This window comes from Lacerta agilis, chromosome 6, assembly GCF_009819535.1.
Source record: "Lacerta agilis isolate rLacAgi1 chromosome 6, rLacAgi1.pri, whole genome shotgun sequence".
Classification (NCBI taxonomy): Eukaryota; Metazoa; Chordata; class Lepidosauria; order Squamata; family Lacertidae; genus Lacerta; species Lacerta agilis.
This window is the reverse complement of record NC_046317.1, coordinates 82,287,424-82,312,035: the sequence shown is the minus strand read 5'-3', so window position 1 is coordinate 82,312,035 and position 24,612 is coordinate 82,287,424. Positions and strand designations below refer to the sequence as shown.

At 41.9% G+C, this 24,612-nt stretch overlaps 1 protein-coding gene across 5 annotated transcripts; it reads right to left on the bottom strand.

Moving 5' to 3' along the window:
• Positions 1-5,613: 5,613 nt before the first annotated feature.
• Positions 5,614-24,612, bottom strand: STX16 (syntaxin 16). 5 transcript variants are annotated; one of them, XM_033153627.1, is made up of 9 exons: positions 24,474-24,612; positions 17,328-17,339; positions 13,208-13,315; positions 11,741-11,881; positions 10,141-10,303; positions 9,692-9,783; positions 8,647-8,790; positions 8,273-8,353; positions 5,614-7,061 (listed from the first exon to the last, which is right to left on the bottom strand). In XM_033153627.1, exons 1-9 carry the CDS (start codon positions 24,552-24,554, stop codon positions 6,957-6,959), a joined length of 927 nt encoding a protein of 308 aa, XP_033009518.1. In that variant the 5' UTR covers positions 24,555-24,612; the 3' UTR covers positions 5,614-6,956. The 5 variants fall into 5 exon arrangements, with proteins under 5 accessions (XP_033009518.1, XP_033009516.1, XP_033009519.1 ...); XM_033153625.1 differs by having other exon boundaries at positions 24,420-24,588; XM_033153628.1 differs by lacking the exon at positions 17,328-17,339.

Genomic DNA, 24,612 nt, shown 5'->3' with positions numbered 1-24,612 from the left:
AAAACATCTGAAACTATTGCACTCCTGTTAGACCACAGAGGCTTTGGGCTCACACCTGTTGACAGGAGCAGCTCCGTTGAGTTTTCTGCACTGTTAGGAGCAGCAGTTTGGCAGAAAATCCAAACTAGCAAGTTGCTAAGTGGAATGATGTTTAAGACAGGCAGAAACCAAGCAGATTGGGGAAAATTTACCATATGGATCCTTTTAATAAGAAGCTATGCTAGCTTTCTTCAAATGCAGAAGGTCCTGAATTCAATTTCAGGCACTTGCAACTAAAAAAGAACCCAGTAGCAGGAACGGAGAAAGATCTCTGGCCCCAATACTGGAGAATTGTGAGCCAAAATAGACAACAGCAGGGATAAATGGGCAAAGAATCGGACCTGCTATAAGAGGGCTTCCTCTGTTCAAGACGTTTGCGAGCCACTAATCTAAGAGGGTTTTCAATGTAATGCAACATCTCGCACACCACACTGGAGATTTGATGGGTTTATTCATACATTACAAATTGTTTCACAGAAGTGGAAGAAAATATACTGTACATAGTTGGGCAAGACGTGAGGTCCCTTCTGTTATATATGGCATATAGATTCAGGCGGCAATTACAGTATACGGCCATGACAACAATCAACACTGGCTTCTGCTGGAGTTCATACACAGCGGGGCATTGAAGAACAAGAGTCTTCCCAGTAATGTTGCCTCTTCATTGTTTCATGTAGGGTGAGCCGCAGAATTGAACATTCACTTTGCATGCAAAGATTGAAATGCAAAAAAGCCTGAGTGTGTTCTTAAGTTATATACAGGATTTTGTACAGGCAAGTTTTCTCTCATTACTGTAAAAGGATCTGGGCAAGCTCTGTACAAAGCACTGGAACCTATGCTGAGGAATATTTCCTGTACAAGGTTTGTACATAAGCTTCCCTGACACTGGAAACAAGTTTCGGCCATGCAGAGCTCGGCAAGTATGGTTCTGGGATCAGGATGAAAATGAGAGTGAGGATCCAAAAGAGCTGCCAAAGAAAGTATGCCTGGAACAGAGAAAAATGGCCCATATCTGCTCTGAGCTATGATGCTTTCCCTTAATATTATGAAAACAAAATTAAGCAAGCCTTAAAATGTAAGGGATGCTTCATACACGCTGGTCTTCTATAGTATTCTCTGATTATTTCTTTGTTAAATAAAGTATATGGCAGTTCCGTCCCTCATGGAGGCACAAATCTAAACAAGTTTAAGGTGCGTAGTTTTTAATATATATAGTGAAAGGGACGTCTGGAACCCAGCAGAGGTTCTCAAACCTTGCCCTAATAAGCATCTGTAAATGGGGCTTTCCCCCCATTTTATCCTCTCTCCATGTGAAAAAAGAGGCAGACAGAGCAGATGACATTTATTTAGGTTGAAAACTGATGTAACATTGTAAGCATGGCAGACGTAGTTTGAAATCACTTGCGCTGCTCTAAGAACACATTAAAAATTCTTTAAAATTATACCATGAAAATACCAATTGTGATGGGCATCTATTGGCCAGTGTTTATTACATCAACAACATACCATCTCTCTGAAACTTCAGAGCAATTTTGAAACTCTTTAAAAGAAGTATGATTTGTTTTAATGATAAGAGTGAAGGACATCTCTACATACATATAAGCACATATCATTTAATGCTTCCTGTGCCCCAGCTAGTACTGTCGTACCTCGGATTATGTACTTAATTGGTTCCAGGTTACTGTACATAAACCGAAACGTACGTAACCCGAACAACGTGTTTTGCACATGCGCGAAGTGTGCAGACCGCTTCTGCGCATGCGCGGATTGTGCACGGCGGGCTACACTTCTGGGTTACGGGAGTACGTAACCCTAAAAGTACGTAACCCAAAGCGTACGTAACCCGAGGTACGACTGTACAGCAGGTAATTCACAGTCTCGGCTTTCAAGTTGTGATTAGGGAATAGTTTCTTCTTCTTCAAAGAACAATATTGTTGAGGCATAGCCAAGAAGGAGATACTGTACATGAAACATTGCAGAAGTTTAGAGAAAACATCCCATAAAAGTTTATGATGTCCCCTTAACTGTACAAAGGTCCACAAAAAAGAGGCACAGCCACAATCAGACATGACAATCACTGTCAAATCTCTGCCAATTCATTTGTTAATCTTAGACTTCACTGGTGTCTTCCTGGTCTTTTCCACCCATCCAATGTGAACTATAAGCCTACTGTACTTGTCTGACCAATGTCACACTTGTGTTACAGTACCCAGAACACGGCTGGCATGGGAAAAAAGCATGTTAAAAGCAGTAGAAAATGACTTCGACAATGTTACTGAATTTCAATAAATAATATTAAATAGAACTTTATTCCTCTCGGACTACAGCCATCTGACACAGAAACTATGATGGATGAACAGAAGGAACCTCAGGTCTGAAACCCCTTTGGAATGTACATATCTTACATTAAGAGTCCTCAGAAATTGTCCCAGTCAAGTTAATGGTTCTCAGAGCAATTGAGGATTTGTGTTAACCTCCAGAAAACACAGTGCACTAGACATTTACAAATGGGTCAAGTACAATATACAAATAGAACCTCAGAAGCATTTCCCAACAGCCTTGGGAAGCTCTGCTGGCTGAAGATAAGATTTTGTTCTAGTGTCTTAAGAGATATGCCTACGCAGGGCTGTGTCTTCATGAAAACAGGTAAGTCCCACACACATTTAAATTCTGCATCCACAAAGCATTAATTTTTCCTTAGAGTTAGGATGCCCTCCTTCTCCCCACACCTGATCTGCCTTGCTTTATCCACAACCATCTTGGGGGGGGGGCATTTTAAATATTAGTAACTTTGCCTGCCAACCTAGCAGTTCAAAAGCACGTCAAAGTGCAAGTAGATAAATAGGTACCACTCCGGCGAGAAGGTAAACGGCGTTTCCGTGTGCTGCTCTGGTTTGCCAGAAGCGGCTTAGTCATGCTGGCCACATGACCCAGAAGCTGTACGCCGGATCCCTCGGCCAGTAAAGCGAGATGAGCACCGCAACCCCAGAGTCGTCCGCGGCTGGACCTAATGATCAGGGGTACCTTTACCTTTGCTCAAGCTTTCTCTCATATTATTTACTTTTTTACCCCCTTCCTAGCTTCTACAGCCTGTTACTTTTTAAAAAAAGGGAAAAAAGAATCTGTGAGTGCTTCGTTTGCTTTTTAGGCACTATATATGAAACTGAAGTTCAGCAAAATTTGCATCCATTAACTTTGTATGATTTATTCTGCGCCGGATACGGCATTTTCTTTTTTTAAAAAAATCCCACGTTTTCAGGCAGGATTGGTATGCTAACAATAATAGAGCCTGTTACAGGTGGGTAGCCGTGCTGGTCTGCCATAGTCGAAACAAAAGAATTTTCTATTTTGTTTCAATAATAAAGCCTTTATCAGATGCTCCCCCCCCCTGGGTTTTGTTCTGTGACTAAGTGGACTAGGAGTTGCTGTAAAACAGATTCTCGCAAAAGGGAAACCTAAGTGCCCAGATGTGAGACTTCATATTATAACCATGAAATGATAAGACTCAAAAAGTATTTGTACAGCTCTAGGTATACTAAAAGCACTGAGTTGCATTCAACCGATTATTAATTTTAAGTTAGCAATGCCTACTAATTTACACAAATTTACTCTGAGTAGGCCTGTCATTAGCTTGCATCATTCTTCACAGGGCTCTTTGAGGATGGCAGTGAAATGGATTTAAAACTGCCACCCCCAAAATAAGATTGCTCCCCACTTTTCCCTGTCCGTATTTATAAGCAGAAGGCCTTGAATTTTAAGCCAGGCAGATGAATTAAAAGCAGCCCGCAATAATACATGCCATTTGCTAGCCATTGTTGTGACAGCGTTTCATGTATTATTCTGCAACCCCGTGGCTGGAGAAGTTATTTGGTCGTTCTTCCTTCTGTCCCATCAGTGTTTGGATTTGAGGAACATTTCAGCAATTCCTGGCTGCCTTTCAACGAAACAAAGTCCTGGCAACCTCTAGCCTTCATCCCCAACAGTGAGTCTAAAGTACATGCAGTTGCATTGGCTCACATTCATCTGCTGTCAACTTAGTCCTCGTTCTCTCTGCATTGTCAAAGCTTAGAGACTGTACATTTCTTGAAGCAGAAAGCTATTTGTTTATTCCGTAAGCCAGCAGCCACATGGGCGTGGGAAAACAACAGTCCGAGGGACCAAATGCACCTCTGTCTGGCCCTTGGAACTACCCCTGGGACATACCTCTCACTGCTTTGCTTCACATCCAAGTGCTTTTGCAATTGAACAAGGATAATGCCTTTTGCTTGCCTAGGTGGAGAATAAATAGGGATGCGCATAGAAACTAGCCAACTGTACAAAGGTTAAAATTTACATTTGTGCTCTTGCCTCTTACAGCACCCACTGTTGACATATGGCCCTGGCAATGTTGCCCAGTAGGAAGCAGAGCTCTCAAGCAGAAAAAGAAGATTCTTCGCCCCTAATATACATGTACGGTGCTATATAAAATGATAATTTTATCAATGCTGGTCACATTATAGAGAGCTTTTGTACAGGCTTTTGTACTAGATGTGTTCTAGGGTTCGCATTGACCGTAGCAAATTGTTTATGGACAATTTCAACACCATCATGTCAAATTTTGGCAAAGGAAAAAAAATAACTTAAAAGGAACTAGGAAGGAGGAGAAAGCACCGTGTTGGATTGTTCATGATTTTAATTTAATTCATAGGTTGTAAACCTGTGTCCTGGCTACACCAATTCATCTAAGACTGAAATGGCTAGGGGAGGAGACTAAGAGGAGATATGATAGCCATCTTCAAATATCTCAAGGGCTGTCACATGGAAGATGGAGCAAGCTTGTTTTCTCCTGCTCCAGAGGGTAGGACCTGAACCGACGGATTCAAGTTACAAGAAAGGGGATTCCTACTCAACATGATGAAGAACTTTCTAACAGTAAGAGCTGTTCAACGGTGGAACCATCTCCCTCGGGAGGTGGTGGCCTCTCCTTCCTTGGAGGTTTTTAAGCAGTAGGTCTGGGTACACCTGCAACAACACCCAGCTATGAAAGCAGCAATGCATTTCTGCAAGGTGGGCAAAATAACTATTCACTGATGCAATTCTAGTCCCCAGCGTTTTGTGGTGTCATGTCATATATTGAATAGTCTGAAAAGCAGGAAGTACAGGACTTGACGACCACGGCCTCCATTCACCACCAGTGCCATGCTCTTACTGGGGTCATTTTATAGCCCTATATGATGATCTGTACGAGTAAGAGAGATCTGAAAGTGCTGACTTGAACACAACCCACAGGGACAAGCCCCGCTGACATAGGGAGTAGCATGAGATCACGACACTGCTATGCCGCACCTCTTCGTTTCAGATAATTTTTTTCAGGAGCCATTCCTGGGGGGTGGGGGAGCATTATCCTCTGTTCTAACCAGCAGGCTTAATCCTGGAGTGGATCAAGGCAAGAGTCTCTTTATTGTTTTTATCGTTCTACAAAGAAATCTGAGTGGTGCAAAAAGCTGGGGGGAGGGAAGGTGAGGTGCAGAGGGCACGGGCAAGATCACAGCGACTGCAAAACACTGGCAGAGATGCAACCCCACAAGCTTTAAATAAATTATTCACAAAAGGAATGGTATCTTTTTAAAACAACAACAACAACAAAGGAATGACGCAAAGGCCCCTAAAATTGCCCAGCACTTTTAGGATCCAGATAAAACTGCTAAAAAAATGCTCCCTCAGTGGAGTTGCCAGCTGCATTAGAGGAACCAAGGAGTTCCAGCATAGTAGTACAGCATTTTAAATCACAGCTGTTGACCCCCGTTTCTCTTGAGGCTTTTCCACAGCCCGACAGAAGACAAAAGTTCTTCTATTCAGATTCACGATTCCAATATAGGCATTGGTTAGCTTACTTCATCTGATTTAAGCTACATGTCTGAAAAACCACCATCCCTTTTCCAATTCAGTATCTGGAAGTAGGGGGTGAAGGCTGTCGCCACTGATGCTCACACGATAGTGGGTAAAGATTTGGGGTCAGGGGAGAGGAGGAGGAGGAGAAGAAGAGCAAAAGATTTCCTTCCAGCTGTGGCCTTAATATTCAAATATTCCATAATATATGTAGAACAACAACAACAGTGCATAAATCAGTTTAGGGGAAGGACATGGTTCGGGGCAAGGCAGGGAGAGAAGAAGCACATTCTGGATTATTTGAAGCTGAGAAAATAATTTAAAATTTCTGTAGCACTCATTATGGTTGGGGCATTATATTTACACTGCTAAATAACACTCAAGGGAATAATAATGGTATGAAGTCACATGATATGAATTATCTGCTGTTTTAAAAAGTGTTTCACTTCCACTTAGTCTACACAGGTCTTAAATCTGGAGGAAAACTAGTTAAAATCAAACACTTTTTACGTTTAAGGCAGTTTTACCTCCAACCCATAGTTTTTGGTATTGTGTCCAAAAAGAAACCTAGGCAGCTCACAAAAACCTAAGATTAACCGTAACATAAATGTTGGCAAACAACACTATTGGGTTCTTGATACAACTAAATTATGATGCTTTCCCGAAACATTTCAGTCCATAACTTAATTTTAAAGATGCATTTTAAGTGTTCTATATCTTGGATAAATAACCAGATGCCTAGTTTGGGAGCATTTCTCAAAATTCCCAATATTTTTTGCCCACATTTTTGCAAACCACTACCTGCGCAGTCATTTAGCATGTAAAACAGAAAGGGGTTTTGTCCCGTCCCCCCCAGAAACATTGCACAGACTGTGCACCACTAGGGCTTCTACATTCATTCAAAAGGCAGCTTTCCAGAGTGAGAGGCTCAACCGCTCATATCAGCAACAAAACAAACCAAAAAAAGGGAGGGGGGGAGGAAAAGCACAACACCCCCACCTCCCGAAACGTACAAACATGGAGAAAGGAAAACATCACAGGAGTGCTACCTAGCGAAATTTGACAGCAATGAGAACAACGATAAGGACAACTACTATTACAAACAAAATGACAATGACAAGCATCTTCCGATTCTTCTTTTGGTATTGCTCAGCCTGTGGATAAAAGAAAAGAGGAATTCAGTGAACTGAGCCTGGAAAAAAACAAAAACAACAAATGTAGATCCCTCCATGTAGATGCCGCAATTATTTTGAACTAGCTTTCAGCATCAGGGGTAATGTAAGCCATCACTCAAATGTATAATCTGTAACACATGCTAGCGAGATGTACATACTGAAGAACAAAAAACAAACAAACCAACATGGCAGTTTTACCTAAGTCATTATCTTGCTGACTTTACAACATGGTCCTACTCAGATTTTATGTTGACTTGATATGTTTTATTATTCAATAACTGTGTTATAAGGAAAGAGGGATTTTTTTGGTTTTTGCTTCAATGGGACTTACTTCCAGGTAAGCATGCATAGGATTATAGCCTAAATATATTCCGATTATATAGTGAAGTTTGCATCCCAGGTCTGATTGACATTTACACTCCACTATTTGATCCCAGCACAACCTACACAATGGTTACTCCATGTTTATCCTTGCAACACACCTAGCTCAGGCTGAGACAACTCATGCTGACAAAAGTAAATAAATGGAGAGTGGATTCATTTTGCAAAAAAGGCTTCCGCAAGAGTTGCAGGTGGTGCAAGCACTAATGAAAAGCCGTAACTTAACTTGCAGGACTGACTGATATGTCACATTAAGCCATAGCTTAAAATCAACCATGGTTTAATGTTGCTGCGTTCCTCCCTTAATGCCCGGAAACAACCCAGAGCCCTGGCTTGTTATGACGTCTGGACACAGGCTCAAAGTTCTCCACTTATTGCTTCTTGTTTGCTTGAAGAAAATAAGCTACAAGCCCAGATTAGACCCTGGCTCATTTCCCTGTAGGCACAGTGGCAGCAGGAACACAGAAGGAGAGAAATGAGAACTTTTCAGCAGTATGCACCAGTATTCACATTAAGCCATAGTTTGTTACCAAGTATGGTTTGATGTGACATGCGAACCAGCTTGCTACGTTGCCAGCGTTTAAAAGCTAGGTTTTCAATTGCGGTCAGGAGCCAGCTGTGAAATCATTGTCCAATATCGCTCACTTTAAGCTGTTTGCATCCTGTTCGTCTAAACTACCTGTTGAAACCCCATGAAAAACAGACTGCCATAGAAAGAGACACCTTGCCTCAAGTTTCTACCTGGTCTTTCATGGCCATTCCTAGACAGAATCAGTACTGACGCAGATTGGAAGACACTTTGTGCTTACCTTATGTAGCTGTTTCAACCCTTCTTCTGTTTTAACATATGATTGTTCAACATTGTAGTCAATTCTATCCAGAACTGTACCCTGAAAAAAGGAACGCACGCTCATTATTAAAGGGATCTTGTACAAGAAATAAAAGGATGGTGGCTGGCAAAATTTTGGTTGGGCCACGGTATTTAAGCTTTCTGTTTTCATCACAATAAAGCTTGTGCTGCAGGTATTTAGGAAAGTGTGTCATTACACAGAGTGGCATTGTCTCCTCCTCTATAGAAAAATACACCTGTTGGTCTGTGCACATCTATGGGCAGAGAAGGAGCTTCCATGTAAGGGAGCTTCATATGATGCAAGTAACATAGCAGAACCTTAGAGACACGTACCTGTTCTACTATCATGGATCCCAAGTCCCTAAAAATTTCATTGAGATCAGAAATGGACTGTACAATTTGTCGAATTTCTCGCTCCCGTTCTTCCACCAACACTGTGTTTTGTTCCACTAATACTAGCTGGTCATCTGTAAAGCCCTTATTTAAAGAAAGAAAAGTTATTGAGTGTAAATAGTTGCTAAAATCCCACAATTTTACAAATACCAAAAGCAAGAGGGAGGACGTACCGGTAATATCTAATCTAATTCAATCGTCTTCGACTAATTCTTATTCTCTTTTGACCCCAACCTACAACATATCACCAAACTTTTTTTAAAAAAATCATACATGTCCATTCTCTCGCTTTTTCTTGAAATAAATAAATAAAATTGCAATGGTGATATTGGGGCAACCCCGCTTAGGCCCAGGTGTGACTCACTTGTGGATCCCAACTAAGAAACCAGTAGAATCACAATGGTTTAAAAATCCAAAGCAAGCACATTTTTTTCTCTTTCATCCTTTGGCAGAAAGGCTGGCGAAAGATCTCAGTTCCCTGGGGCTGATGGGAGGTGTAGTTCAGCAAGATCTGGGGGGGTGGGCAAGGTTTCCCACACCTGCTATACAGTGGTACCTCAGGTTATAGACGCTTCGGGTTACAGACCAGAAATAGTATCTTAGGTTAAGAACTTTGCTTCAGGACGAGAACAGAAATCATGCGGCGGTGCGGCAGCAGTGGGAGGCCCCATTAGCTAAAGTGGTACCTCAGGTTAAGAACAGTTTCAGGTTAAGAACGGACCTCCAGAACTAATTAAGTTCTTAACCTGAGGTACCACTGTACTAGGATGGCCTGGTTGTTACAAATAGCAACTCATTAACTTAAATCTCTTTCCCCACCACCAAAGTCAGGGACACACAGAAAGATCAACTGCCAAACAGATATGGAATTGCCATTCATTTGTTTTTAGAAACAACAATGCTCCATTTGTTCTACCGGGTGAAAATTAAAATACCGCCTTTTCAAATACAATCATTATTCATCTTTAACAGTTCCTGCACTTACCCGATCGTATAGTGTTGTGTCCTCACCATCATCCATAAGGGGAACTGAAGTGTCAAAGAAATGTTTGGATCTTTCTTCTCGATTCTTCATACCTGCAGGAGCAAGAAAAAAACCCTGTGACTATAAATGAAGCATTTATTAAAGCGTACTCCGCATGGCTTAACAAATGCAAACTTTGGTAGGTTGAGAAATTACCCGTCCCCATTCCCCAAAACTGAAACAGAAGTGGCGACTGTGTTTTACAAATAAATAAATATTTATCATCTGCTTCCTCCCAGAGCCCCAAGAAAATAGCCATAATCTAACCAATCCAATCAGGCTTATTAATGCTAGTTACGTAATGAACATAGCGCCTAGTAGGAACGGAGCAAAATTAATCTAGCCCAGTGTTAAACTGTTAACACCATCTATTGAGGGTGCTCTGCAAGCAAATGGCACAAGTTCCTTACGTTTGAGATAGTCAGACTGCCCGTGCCTAAAGCTGGTAGACAGGTCCTGAAGGGACTGCGCTAAACAAGACACAACGTTCTTCAGAAGCTGCCGCTCTTGGTCTGTGCAGCTTCGAGACTTGCTGTGTAACGTCTGGACTGCTCGCTGACATCTGTGGAACAACTTGTGGGGGGAGACAGGAAGAGAAGAAATTTCTAGTAGCAGAAGAGCCCTTCTATTTGCACAATTCTATAAAAAAAAACTGTTTAAGAAATTAGCATTCTAACGGAAATGTTGTTGTTGTTGTTATTCAGCTTTCACTTACAGAGCTGTGTGAATGTGCAAATATCTTTTAATGGCTAGACCTAATCTATCCTGTGTGCTAAGTCTCTGGTTATTCCCATTGTGCAATGGTGGAACTGAAGTGGCTGGGAATGTCTGCCGTCTAAACCACTGAGCTTCTTGGGCTTGCCAATCAGAAGGTTGGCAGTTTGAATCCCCATGACGGGGTGAGCTTCTGTTGCTCTGTCCCAGCAGTTCGAAAGCACACCAGTGCAAGTAGATAAGTAGGTACCACTGCAGCAGGAAGGTTAACAGTGTTTCCGTGCACTTTGGCTTCTTGTCACGGTGTTCCGTTGCACCAGAAGCGGTTTAGTCATGTTGGCCACATGACCCGGAAAGTTGTCTGTAGACAAACGCCAGCTCCCTCAGCCCGAAAGTGAGATGAGCACCGCAACCCCACAGTTGCCAGGGGTCCTTTACCTTTTAACCTGCCTAGATCAAAGAGAACCAATTTGTTTGGTTCTCTTTAAGTTGCTTGCCTCTCTTTGGGGCATTTATCAGGTGCCTTCTCCACAAAAAGCTACTCAAGGCACATCACTTTAAGACAAAACAATACCACCATATCAAACTCCTGTATAAAAACATTACTTGCCCAGACCTTCCAAAGCCATTAAACCCATGCAGCAATAACAGATCACAAAAACTAGAAATAACAAAGTCAATCATCAGAATCAGCTCAATATTAGGAAAGGATTTCCAGAGCAGAAATCTCTTTGCAAACTGACAAGAACCAACCAGAGAACAGGTTGGGAAGAAAGCTTCCTTAAATATAAATTCCATAAAGGGATGGCCAGATTGAAAGAGACCTTGTTCTCTTTCACCTGAGCAATTAATGGCTCAGAGGAGTAGAAAGCCTTCTCTGCAGATCTCAGGCAGGAGGAAGGAACAACAGTTGAACTAAGATCACTATTTGCCATACGATAAACTTACCATAGTGCATAACCACTTAGGTGTTTTGTGCAAATAAACATTTTAAGTGCAATTGTTGTACAGCTTTTGCTAATTTCCCTAAGCAAGAAAGATGTGATTGATTAAATTTGTCAGTTGCTTTATCTTGCCCAGGGCAAACCAAAGCCACTTGTAACCCGCTTCAAGAGCTCAATGAAACTATTTTAAGGAAGATAAACATAACAAATAAATTTGACAAATAATGCAACCTAACCTCTGAGCTGCAGTAGCAATTTCAGTCACTGACTGATCGAAAAATGAAAACACCAGCACAAGAACTGAAAAAGACACCGAGACTCATTTATTTAAGAGAAACCCCCTCATTGGCACCTGTGTAATTTCTTGGGTAGTTATTTCTATTGCGTGCTCTTCTTCACTGCTGTCATCCAGAGTTGGCCTGTTTAAATGCTTGTCATGCAGACTGGCTAATTCTTTCATCTTCTGTTTTATCCTGGAGACCTCATACCGGATCTAAAAGAGCAATAAAAATTAGGGCAAATTTAGTACGGTTCTGAACAACAGCAGATAAAAACAGATAAATAATGGGACCATGATTAAGCAAAATCGTATTTGCTATCCATAGAGAAACCACTCTGTTTTTGCCTTGTGCACACAAGCATTCTCTTAGCAAACTTTCAGACATGATGCTTCAATTCAATGGCCAGAGGAAAGCAAGTCTGACTTGAGTTTAGACCATTCCACCTCCATATAATTGGTGTGTGTGTGTGAAAGAGAGAGAGAGAGGAGATGTCAAGGGCTATATTTGGTGACAACTAGTCCTCCTTATTTCATGGTCAAGTGACTGCATCATTCCAACCTGAACTCAAGATCTCTCTCTCTTTCTCTCTCTGTGTGTGTGATAGCCACAGCCAAGCCAGCCCCCAGCACCTCTAGGATTAGGGGGTCAAGGCTTTCAGATCCAAGAGAATAATTTCCAGCAAGATCAAGTCTGAGATCTAGAAACAGAAATCAGAGCAGGGCTATGCAGATGAACTAGTAAAACAGTTTCCAAAAATTCCCATTTAGTTCCAGGCAAACAGAATGCCATAAGATAGCTTGAGGGGGTGACAACATCTGCTGCCTCTAAGAAATGGAAGCCACAGTATAGAGGACAGTCTTCGGCAAAGCAGCTAGGTGTGGGGTTTTTTTTTAGCACACAAAACCTACTCCCCTTTAAATTCTAAGCTTGTTTGTATGCCTGTAAACTTGTGTAAGTTACCTGTTGTTACTTACAAGACCAGGCACCTAATGGTACTTTACCAGAGGCAAAGATTTCCCCAAAACTTTTAGTAGTACCATCGCCCTCAGTTTTTTAAGTTGTTCTCTGACCCTGAAAGCGTCTTGGGCTAAGCAAAGCAAGTGGCTCCACTTGTTCAAAACTTTTCTCTACTTTTTTTTGAAAGGAAAAAAATCATTTTGCTGGCTTCCTCACTGGCAAACCAAAGCACACCTCTCTTGCCAAGCATTCAAGATGTGAAATAAGTTTCACTGCTGTTGATTTGGTGGTTTTACGATCTGGTTGTAATATGTTCCTACTTCAAGGATGGTATTCAACAAGTAGACCTACTGAAATTAATGGAATGACTTAGTCACGGGGGTCTACTCCAAGTAAAATTTAATTGAACACCACCCCATGTCTTTTTCAATAACTGTGGATTTCTAACTTTTGTGTTTTGCCCTGAACAATGGAAGAGCTATATATAAATTAAGTGAACAAGCGGATATTAATAAACTTTACTGCTGCTTTCCCAGAAAGATAGCTGGATGTTAAGTTGCACCCATGGCATGTAAACTCACTTCTTCCACTCCATCAATCCATTTTGGAGGTAGCCTCTTAGTTACACAGATAGCTGCTTCAGGGTCTAAACTGATCCCCGACACCAGTGCCATGCGGTCATCTGCGAGCTGTAGAAAGTATACAAAGAATGGTTAGTTTTTCAGATTACAACCCAGAGTAAAAGGCCAAGATCCCTTAACTTTAGGCAAAGGTGTTTATGGGAACTCACAGGCTTCTTAAACTCTTAGCAGTGGTTCTCCAAGAAGAAAGCCAGCTATGGCAGACAAAGCTTCCCCGACTACCTTGCCCATCCTAACTGATCATTCCCCTGCAGTTCAGATTTACAGAGAAAAGCTGGGTGTGTTCTTGGACACGTTCTCCGTTCATGCAAGGCCTAAAAGCCCTGGCCAGCATTTTCATGAACCAAGTATGCACCTCAGACATATTCCTTTTCCCCAGAACTGTTCCTCTGCAGTTAACAGAGGCAAGCAAAGGGTTTCTCAGTAGACAAATTGGTGTGGAAAGGGTTCTCCAACGTTACAGTGAAAACCCACCACTTTACAGTAAGGGTTCTGGCTCTGTACTGGGTACTTAAAACATTTAAACCTCTTATGAGCCAGCAATCACATTCATAGCTTTTGCAAATTATCAACTCCCAAGCAGTACAATACCCTTCCTAAGTAAAGGACCCTGCATAAAAAGAAGCCATATATATATATTAACCCAAATCAAAAGTTGCGGGTGGGCAGGAGAATGGGACAATGAGGAAACAGCATTCAAAGGGTGGAAAGGCTTGTCCCATCAACTAACCAAGTCCACTCTTGGCCACCTATTGTCAGTTTAATGCCACAAAGGGCTACTGAAGCAAAACAAGTGGGGGGAAATGATTTGGTGTTTTGTTTTTAAATATCACCTTCCTGGTTATAAATAGATACTCTGTAATAAAGAAGGAATGCAAGCTTAACACATTCAAGAAGGTTCTGAAGGCTGCCATGGGGAAGGGCAGGTATCTCAGTGGTTAGAGCATCTGCTTTGTGTTCCTTGAAGGCCCCAGGTTTGATCTCCAGGTAGATCTGGGAAAGCACCTGGTCTGCTATCCTAGACAGCTACTGCTACTGAGCTGGATGGACCAGCGGTCTGAGGCAGCTTCCTGGGCTCCCAAGACTGGGAGCTACTAAAAGGAAAGCTTCGTCTTGGGTGTTTTCTTTTCAAAGATGTTATGTTCTCATTCTAAATATATGCACCTCTCTAACCGTGGGCAGAGGGTTTGCTTGGATATGCCCAGTGGGCAATGTAGTCTTGGCAGCTCTGTCTTGTAAGCAGCCCCAAAGTTTAAGGACACCCTTCCCCACCCCAAATCAAAGATCTTTTGGAAGTGTCGCCTACATTGTTCTACCTAGCCTGGCTAAAGCCAAGAATTTAAAGTATGCATTTGATCTAATTTGCGCATTTTGTAACCCACCTCAAGCCTTCGAGATGGCGCAGGCCTGAATTCCAATTCTGTGACCCCTCAGTAAATAGTCAGTGGAGGAAATTGAAGCAGAGGGAGAGAGGAAATCCCTACCTTAAGCTCATAAAGAAGCAACAGGCCTAAGAACAGAACTTCACTATCCGTGTCTGCGATATAATTCTGAGGCACTGCCTTTCCAGCTAAATCCTGTCTACTTCCTCTCGCTAGGCATGGCTGGCTGTAGGTCGCTCCTGGCAAAGCAACAAATGGAAAGGCATTGTTCCTTTAGGAAGCTATACAAAAGATGGGGAATTTTGCTTTTAAAATTAAAGGAAGTGCTGGATTAAGATATCCTCAAGCAAATATGGTGCTCGACATAGCACTTTAAAACTGTAAATCAGAAACATCTCATTTTGGTGGGAGGGGAGTCTTGTTATTCCTAGGAAACATTTTCAAGGGACTCTGCTGCTGAAAGCGATGTCACAAAACGCAGATACTGTGTGCAGTTCACAGCTCACAACAGCACCATTAGCTTTAATGCCAAGTGAGACTTGTGTCTTCCAATTTATAGACTTAAAGACGTACAAAAACTAGACTCTGGGTTTCTTTCATTCCCAAATGAAAACACCAACTGGACATTATTTTTAAACCCTGTTCGCATGCTGTACTTTTAGAAGCCATCAAGGGAATGCTGGGGGACAGGGGTGATTTCTACTCCACACTTCCCTTTCCCAAGGGGAGCAATGGCTTCAATCCTAGAAAAATGCTTAAGCTGAGCAGGTGTGACTCTGCATTGAGGAATGGATTCAGAGCTCCACTGGGAAGAGGGTTCAAAGGAAGAATGAACGCTCTAAGCCTAAGATAATAATGTACAAGTCAAGTCTCAGGCACACTTGGTACTACCTGTGTTATTTTGTTTCCCCCTTCACATATTTAAATGTGAACACCTGAATAAGCATGTCTGCAGCTCTCAACCCCTGGTGAATCTTTACCTGAATTTCTTTTTTTTTTTTTAATCTCAATAACATTTCCACTTACCTTTGGGGAGGTGGGTAGGGAGAGTAAGCATTGCAAAGAGGCCAGTAACAATGAGTTAGTTCTGCCCAGAGGCCGCCAGGGCTCCCATCTCAAAGTGGAAGCACCGCAGCTAGTTGTATAATCTCTGGGAAATGAAGGGAGCAGCTGACAGTTTTCTGACTGGGTTGTGCTAAATCTCAGGCCTTGGGGCAGATCCGAAAAATGAAGCAGCATGCTTACGGAAAACATCCTGGGACAGTGCAGGCACCACCCTTCTGCACATGCTATTTCTTCCCCTGCAGCAAAACCAACACCTAGAAAACCCGTTTCCCACAACCTTGGGCCTTAAAGGATCTTTGATATAACTTATTTGGGTGCTATAGTACATTGTCCTTTCTTGAAAATAATAGCAAGAGAACAGGCAAAAAAACCAACAACCCTTGGAACTCAGGCCAGTATCTCACTCTTGGTATTCTGGCTGAGGCAGCCTCTCCCTCCCCAAACCCCGCCAGATCTAGCTTCCTTGTAAATGGCTTTTGCTGCTTCACTTACAGTGTTTTAAATTGTGCTTATTGTTCCCCAACAGTATAATGTAAACTGCTTTGTGAGGCATGCCTGAAAAGCAGTATAGGTGACCGCTGCATACTCCTGCATTGCAGGGGGTTGGACTAGATGATTCTCAGGGTCCCTTCCAACTCTACAATTCTATGAATCTACAGTATATAGATTTTTAACTAAACAAATGACAAAGCACACGCACGGGGGTCTTTACAAATAGTGTTGTACAGTGGCCAGAGCAGGACTGGGGTGCATTTACTGCTAGCAGCCCAACAACATCTGGAGTGTCACAGGCTCCCTATCCTTTGGCTAAAGTGTTGAGACAGAGGTGGAAATTTAATTCCAAACCCATCCACGAAGTAAACCGGGTGACCCTGAGTGAGTGAGTCACTTTCTTTCAGCCTAAGGCACCTCATTGAGCTGTTGCGCTGAGAAAATGCAAGCCACCCTGAACACTGACAGGACACAGATGTGAAACCAACAGAATAGATTGACTATCTGTGCCATCCTAAGCAAGCCCTACTAAGTCCAATGGGGCAACCCAGTCGAATGGGAGGCATATAAATAATAAATTAGTGATATTATTATAATAACTTAATAGAAAATGCCCTTAGGGTTGCAGCCTAAGATGTACTCTGTCAGCTTTCCCCCTCATTGGCCTTAGAAGTTTCTTGATATGATGGTCAAGGGATTTTCTATCTGCGGTGGCAATCTATGTATGAAACCTATCACAACTTCCGATCTGACCCAAAAGAAGCCCAGTTCATCGTAGTAGTCAAGTGTTATGATGAATTTGTGCCTGGTTGTTTTTTGGGTGGGGTGGGGTGTTGTGACTCAACTGTTTTCTCCTCTCCTCTCCATATTCAATCTAAATATGAATGTAGGCTTGACCACCTCAGCATTCATTGGGGGGGGGGGGAGATCATTTCAGTTATATGGAAGTAAAGCATGCAAGCTAGCTGCAAAACCTCAAAGATACACCCCACTACCAAAGCAGCCTTGCATGCTGCCCTACAGTAGCCCAGATCTGATAGCCTTCAGCTAGACTGGTATAAGGCAACTTCTTTTGACATTTTCCATGAAAGAAGAGCAACATTAGACAAAGAGGACTATACCTCATCCAGCTCCTGTGGTAGATTGTAGGTCCCATCAGCCCCATCCATATAGGGACAGCAAAAGTGTAAGAGAGGGAAACAAAAGAACAGGACAGAGCACAGGGTACAGTCAGTTGAAGAAACAAAGGAATTTTATTGATCAACATTGCCAGTTTATCAATGCAACAAAACAGTCTTCTAAAAGCAGTTTCAGCTTTTAAGTGGACTAGCATTTAGCTTTGTGGATAGCTCCATATTTTCCCTTTTCAAATCATTTCAAACCAATTTTCTTGATCTGCAAAAAAATAAACATTTTTAAAACCTTACATAACTAGCTTAATTTTTTTTTAAAAGTAAATAAAAATTAAACGCCGGTTAGAACCCAGGTCCAGTGCAAACTGCAATTGGTAATGACAGTCATGTATTCTACTCTAAACTAATCCACAGAATCTGAGAGTTTGGGGGTATCTACACATTCCAATTTAATTACTGTAATTGCAAACTGTGGTTACCAGGCATGGCAGTGGTAACATTTAGCAGCCATGAGATGGTAGCTGAAGGGAATCCACTGAGCATTATACACAGAGAAACATTTCAATGAACAGGCTTGTGTCTATGCAGCCCCCTTGCATGTAAAAATCCCCCCGAGCTCAGACTGGATTTCTGAACAGAGGAGGCTCAAGAAATTATGTGTGGGTAATCCATTCAAGAAAGACAGGCATTATTCACAGAACATTGCTTGGCTATAAACTGTTCTTTCAAAACTGGCTGCAACCTGGAAAATTCCGTTTACATTTGACACAGGCCATCCTGCATCTCTAGCTTCCTATGCGCAATCTTCCTCACCTGCTAAGCCCAGTGAGGCCTCAGCCTTGCCTTGCAGCAGCTAAGAAAGGGGGTGCGTGATAGGACAAAGCTGAAGGTGTGGCGATTGCACCCCACCCCACGGCATAAGGAGAACGAAAGAGGAAAAGAATTCTCTGGGTTGGAACCTGGAAAGCCCATTAGAAACATATGTTTGGCACATGTTTAAAGGCAAGTGCCCTGGCCAGGAGCAAGTGAAATAGCAGGAGTTGGGCAAAGGAACCTCTTTAGCCATGGAATTTGGGTACATTTCAGCTTTCTAACGGTATTTTACTTTTTTAAAAATAAGTTATTAATGGCTATCTGTTAGCAAATGCATCCTGCATTTGGCTAGTGAATTAGAAGTTGGCTAGTGCATTTTGGCTGTGAATTTTATCCCAATGAACTATAGCAGCCTTCCCCAACCTAGTATTTTGCACTACAACTATCACCAGCCCCAGTCAGCACTTGGGGGGCACCAGGGTTGCGAAACGCTGAACTACAGTCAGGGATTTTTATCTTTGCCTATATATTTTTGTCAGCATGTTTAGCTTTAGAAATAAAGTGTTACAAGCGCAGTCAGGTTAAAACGCTGGTCATATCACCTACTTTGGCTATTCGGAAGGATTTAAATACACAGTCGTACCTCGGCTTCTGAGTGCCTTGGGAGTCGAATGTTCCGGCTCCTGAGCAATCAACAACTGGAAGTGAGTGTTCCAGTTTTCGAATGTTCTTTTGGAAGCCAAATGTCCGACGGGGCTTCTGTGGCTTCCAACTGGCTGCAGAAGCCGCACTTTGGAAGTTGAACGTTTCAGAAGTCAAGTGGACTTCCAGAACGGATTCTGTTTGACTTCCGAGGTACGACTGTAAACTCACAACAGGAATAGACAACAGCATTTTCAAAAGGAAAAGAATGCAGGGTGAGCATTTCTGTTAGGAATATAACCAACAGGAGACAGGCAGGCTTCTTCCTTATTGCAAGCCCCTTGCTCAGAGCCCTGCTCAGTGTTTTGCTGTGACCAGCTGATCAAGCAAGTCCTGTGTGACACTCTGAAATCCTGAAAAAAGGGGAATTTCAAGCACCTATCAACCGATGTCACTGTGACATCAGGTGATTGATGGATGGGTAGCACTGCCCACTTGCCAAATTTGGCATGTGATGCATTGGGGAGATAAGGATCCGACCCGCTGGCCAACTCTCATTTCCTGCCCCTCCTGTGCATCCACAGGTGGTAAGTTCCTCTTACTTAGTTCCAATTGAGCAAAGGAACAACAGCTGGCTTTGACATTATTTGAACCAGGGCCTAAAACTACATTTATTTTCTACCCACATTAGCACAGTTTGCAAATATGTTCTTTTATACTTAACTAACCATTTTTATTCTATTACCCTTTTAGAAAGAACCTGCATTTGACCAGGCACTTACTTATTATTATTATTATTATTATTATTATTATTATTATTATTACTACTATTATTAGCTGGAGACTTTACAAAGCAGAATTAAAACTGCAGATGCCCGTGAAATTATAATTATAATCTGGACAAACAATTGGGAAGAAATGGCAGTGTAGTGCCAAAGTAAAGCACATTGGAACTACCCTGCCAGATGTGACCTTTGCCATTGTGTTTAAAAAAAAGTTAATTTAAAATGGTATAAATTTGATTTTACAAGTTGCTGGTTACAAAGCAAACTATTTACACAGTTGAGTCAATGGAATGGGAAGAGTTGAAATTTAAGTCTGAAGAACTGCCCATTCATACAGAAAGTGCATTAATGCAAAAGATGTATTTACTGCAGGCATTTTTAAAGATAGATGGATTTTCTGGATCAAATAGGAAATGAATACAGAACACAACTGATCCGGTTTGTGTTGGTTACCAGCCAGAAAAATCTGCTTATTTTACAGTAGGGAATATGGAAATGTCAATTGAGCCTCTTGGTTTAACATAGTGTTAAAGAACAGTTCATACAGGGAAATTTTATTCATATTAATAGTGACTGTCTTTTTAAAAGAATAAAACCTTTCATACTGTGTTTTTAATAGTAATTATTCCACATTCAATTTCAAACAGCAATGGCAAATGTTTCAGGATCTGGACTCACATTTTTAAATATATATAACTTGATCTTTTAATGAGCATGCAGTGTTGCACTCCCAGAGAACAAAACAGCCTTTGAAATTTCTATTACAGCATCCCACAATGGCACATGCTGAAAAGTACAACAGAGAAGAGACCACATTTGTTTCCCCAATAACCAGCAATTTGCCTCTTTCTTTAGAGCAGCCTTCTCAACCTTGTGCCCCCAGATGTTGTTGGACTACAAATCCCATCATCCCTAGCCAGCAGTCAGAGATGACAGGGATTGTAGAACAACACCTGGGGCCCAAGGTTGGGAAGTGATACTTTACAAGCTACCAGGAAAACATGTGTGTCAAGAAGCAGAAACCCATCTGTAGATCATCAAGCTTGACAACAGGCACACATGTAAGGAAGCTGTGATTGGCAACTCCTTCCACTGTGTGTACAAAATGCACACAAGTGTGATTGTCAGGCATGATGATGTATGGATGCCATGCTTCAGAGATGTGCTTTCACATAGGAAATGTATAACATGGGAAGTAGATCTTGCGCCACTCCAATATCAAAACTTTTAGGGTTTGGGTGGATAAAGCAGGAACTGCAATCTGTTCAACAACATCCATCTAGCATGGTCAGCCTCAGGGAACTGGACTCCCTTCTCCAGTGTGAATGAAACAGACCACATGCCATACAATATGGCTCTTAGCTTGTGGCTCGTTCATTCATTCATTCATTTATTCATTCTTCCTCCTTTTTAGAAGGGCCCTGGAATCCACAGACATTTTACAGAGTTTTCAGATAAGATGATTTCAGTAATCCCTGAGAGAGACACAGCTGCCCACGGTAGACAGCCAAACAAGAGGTCTATAGCAGGGGTGGCCAACTCCCAAGAGACTGAGATCTACTCACAGAGTTAAAAGACTGGCAGTGATCTACCCCCTGGGAGGGGTTTCAGGTCAAAGTTGTTGAGCTTTTTTAAGAGAGGAGATCCCTGTTTTGGGGGGTTCAGGTCAAAGTTTTTTTAGGGAGGAGGAAAGCACTGTTTTTTGGGGGTTCATGTTGAAGTTGTTGAGCTTTTTTGGGAAGAGGAAGGCCCCATTTTTTGGGGGGGGCAAAAATGTTGAGCTTCTTTGTGGGGAGCCAGTGATCTACCACAGACATCCAGTGATCTACCAGTAGATCACGATCTACCTGTTGGACGTGCCTGGTCTATAGCAATCTACCTACTGTAGCCACCCTGGTTAAACGTGGACAAGTGGGAACAAAGAGGATGAAGGTCTCCTAAAATGGAGCACTAAAATGGATTCTCAATAGCAGACAGGATGCTTAACCTTCCTGCACCTCTGCTCAATCCAAATTCCCCACAGAAAGGTTTGGTATTGCTCATCCCAGTCCCAGATTATCTGAAGGAACACTTACTTCCTTACGATACTGCATGCTTGTTAAGACCATCCAAGAAGTCTCTGTGACTCAACATTATCTGAGGTTAATTTGGCGAGTACATGGACAGGGGCTTCTTGGCAGTAGCCAACGGGTTTTGGAAAGGCTCCCTTACGTCTCTCTTTTTACCAAATGATTATTCTCATTCCTTTTCATCAGAGTTCCATTCTTCCAACTGTTATATATTTACCAGCTCCTTAACTACCGAGCATTAATTGTGATTGACTTTTATTTTGTTGTATTATGTGTTTTTCTTCTCTTATCAGCTACCAGCCTTTGGCTAAAAAAGCAGCATGCAAATCAACATTAGCATGATCTGATAGGAGCAGGAGTCCAATTCTGACCAGGTGGGCGAAGTGCATTGCAAAAATGTGTGTGTGTGTGTGTGTGTGTGTGTGTGTCTCCTTCAGGTAGAAAGGAAGAGACATTAAAAGAGGGCTTAAAACTCTTAAGAGGGGCTGCCAAAAGAATTTAGTAATAACCAAGTTAATCAATTTGTTTTACATTGGCTGTAATAAATTACATAGGAATCAGGCAGTTTCCCCTCATTCTAACATACAGCCTTCAAAATAAAGCATTCCCATGTGGTACAACATAGCAGTTATGCACACAAAAGTACTTGAGCACCAGGGAAATGGTAATTAGGATCTTTTATTATCTATCCAAACCCACAATAGACACTTTCTTTTAAATTACAAGATTCTCTAAATGTCTGAAGAAGACTATACAATTTTGTGCAAATCAGCTGCTAAGATGTCAATTTGCCTGTACTTCAAAGTATTGTATAAAGGTATAAATTACTGTACTGGTGTTTTCTTTTAAACACTTTTCTAGCATGAGGATACATTTTATCTCTGGCCTAACAAAATCAGAGCTGGAGGACAACAAAAAACTATGACTGCAATCCCACTTTCCTGGGAGCTAGCCCCACTGAACTCACTGGGAATTACTTTTGAGTGGGCATGCACAGGAAGGACTGCACTATAACTAGGTAACAGTCTAACAACATAGAAACTGCATGCAGTTTTCAACTAATTTTCAACGTGTAGAGAAACACTTGCACACCAGTTGAACACTCAGCAGTTGCATAGCTCAAAACAGAACAATACAAGATATTGTTCATTGCACTGGTGCCTCAGAGATCAGTGTAAATTAAGCTTATTTTTCACTCACTAAAGGAGAATACAATTGGGGGAAAGAGGAGTGGGCAACAATTTAATGTTTTATGAACAGAATGGTAGTGGTGTAATAATGAAGCATAATACTGTAGCAGTAAGCTGAAAAGTAAGCAAAATCAATCGACAGACAGGTGTCTGATATGAAAACACACACACAAACACACACAGAGGGAAAGAAACGAAGGAAGGAAGACATTATAGTGGCATGTGTACTTATGAGGAGCAAAATCCCTAACCTGTCCTAATTGTCCTAATTTCAGCACCAAGTTGGTGACTAAAGATTTGATTCTGACTTCATTAATTTTATTCTGGCATCTAGGAATATTTTCCTATCACCTTTTACCAAATTAATTGTAACATAAAGATGGAGAAGGGAAAGTTGACCAAAAAAAAAAAAAGAAACGGATATTGGGATATATGATAGCAATTTTTTTTTTAATGGGTTGTCTGTTCAACTTCAGAGTGCTTTAGAAAAACAGCAAGGAGACTCTTTGCCTTTTAACAGAGCAGGACATTGAACCAGAGTAACTTGCTCAAGAACACTCAGCAGATCAAAAGAAAGCATAGGCATGCATTGGGAGATTCAAGGCTACACCCACTTTTAATTGCCACATTTATCTATCTAAATCAGTTCAAGTGACAAGAAACAATTCAGGCAGTACTTTACAGAAGGAGGGACTGCAGAAAGGGTGTAGCTTAATTGTTAATGGTCCTAGATTTCCATGGAACAAAAATACCGGAAGCTGAGACACAGAACAGGAACCCCAGCAGAGTATCCAAGTGCACAACTTTATTTTCCCCCACAAGTAAATGATTGCCATACTCATTATTACGAGAAAAATAATGTACAGCACTCAAGGGGGACACTGCAGAATTGGATGCCCAGAACTTGGATGGCTGGGTCAAATGTTGGGGAATTTATGTGTGCCCAGGAGAAAATAAACATTATTCAACTGGACATCTTCCAAGCACATTAGCAAGACAAAAGAAATAGGAGGCTGCCATGTCAAATAATCCCATATGAAGCTTTCTAAACTCTTAAAGAAGACTTAAATAAAATCAGACATGCTCCAAGTCTGCAATTTGACAGGAAAACAGGGAAAGAAAAGCATTCACTTTTGCATCTAAAAGCACAATAAAAACTGACTGTGACTGGCTGCAGTTCCTTGCTGAACATACACTGAGAGCAAACCTAGTTTTTCTGCTTGCAAGGTGTTAAACGATCTACCATTAGAAAAAACCCCTCTGCTACAACAGTTGTTGTTTTTAATGCAAGCACACCAGTTTCGGAACAGGGTAGTACCTTAAAAGCCGAGTGCCCCTCAATGTATGCAAATCCTAACAGTGGACATTGAACTGGGGGCGGGGGGTGGGGAGCAAACACCTATTGGAGCAAACACATTTTTTAAAAATATACATATAGAGAAGACAGGCAAGTAAAGGAGGTTGAGGAAAGGGGGAAAGAAGACACAAGGATGGCATGCTTGCCGTCTGACAGCCCTATAACGCAGCTGGCACTTAAGAAACAGCGAAATGTGGGATACAGTAGGACGAAGGGAGACTCACCGCAGCAGCCATGCTACGTGAAGTCAGAGGGCTGGAGGAGCCGTAACTACTCACTTGCTCGGCCAGCAGCTGCCGGCTTTGGATCGCGTTGTTCCGCAACAACAAGAACGCGTCTGTTAAACGCCGGGTGGCCATGGCTCTAAACCCCCAATGGGGAAAACACCACGCGCACACCCGGTGTTACCTATCCTCA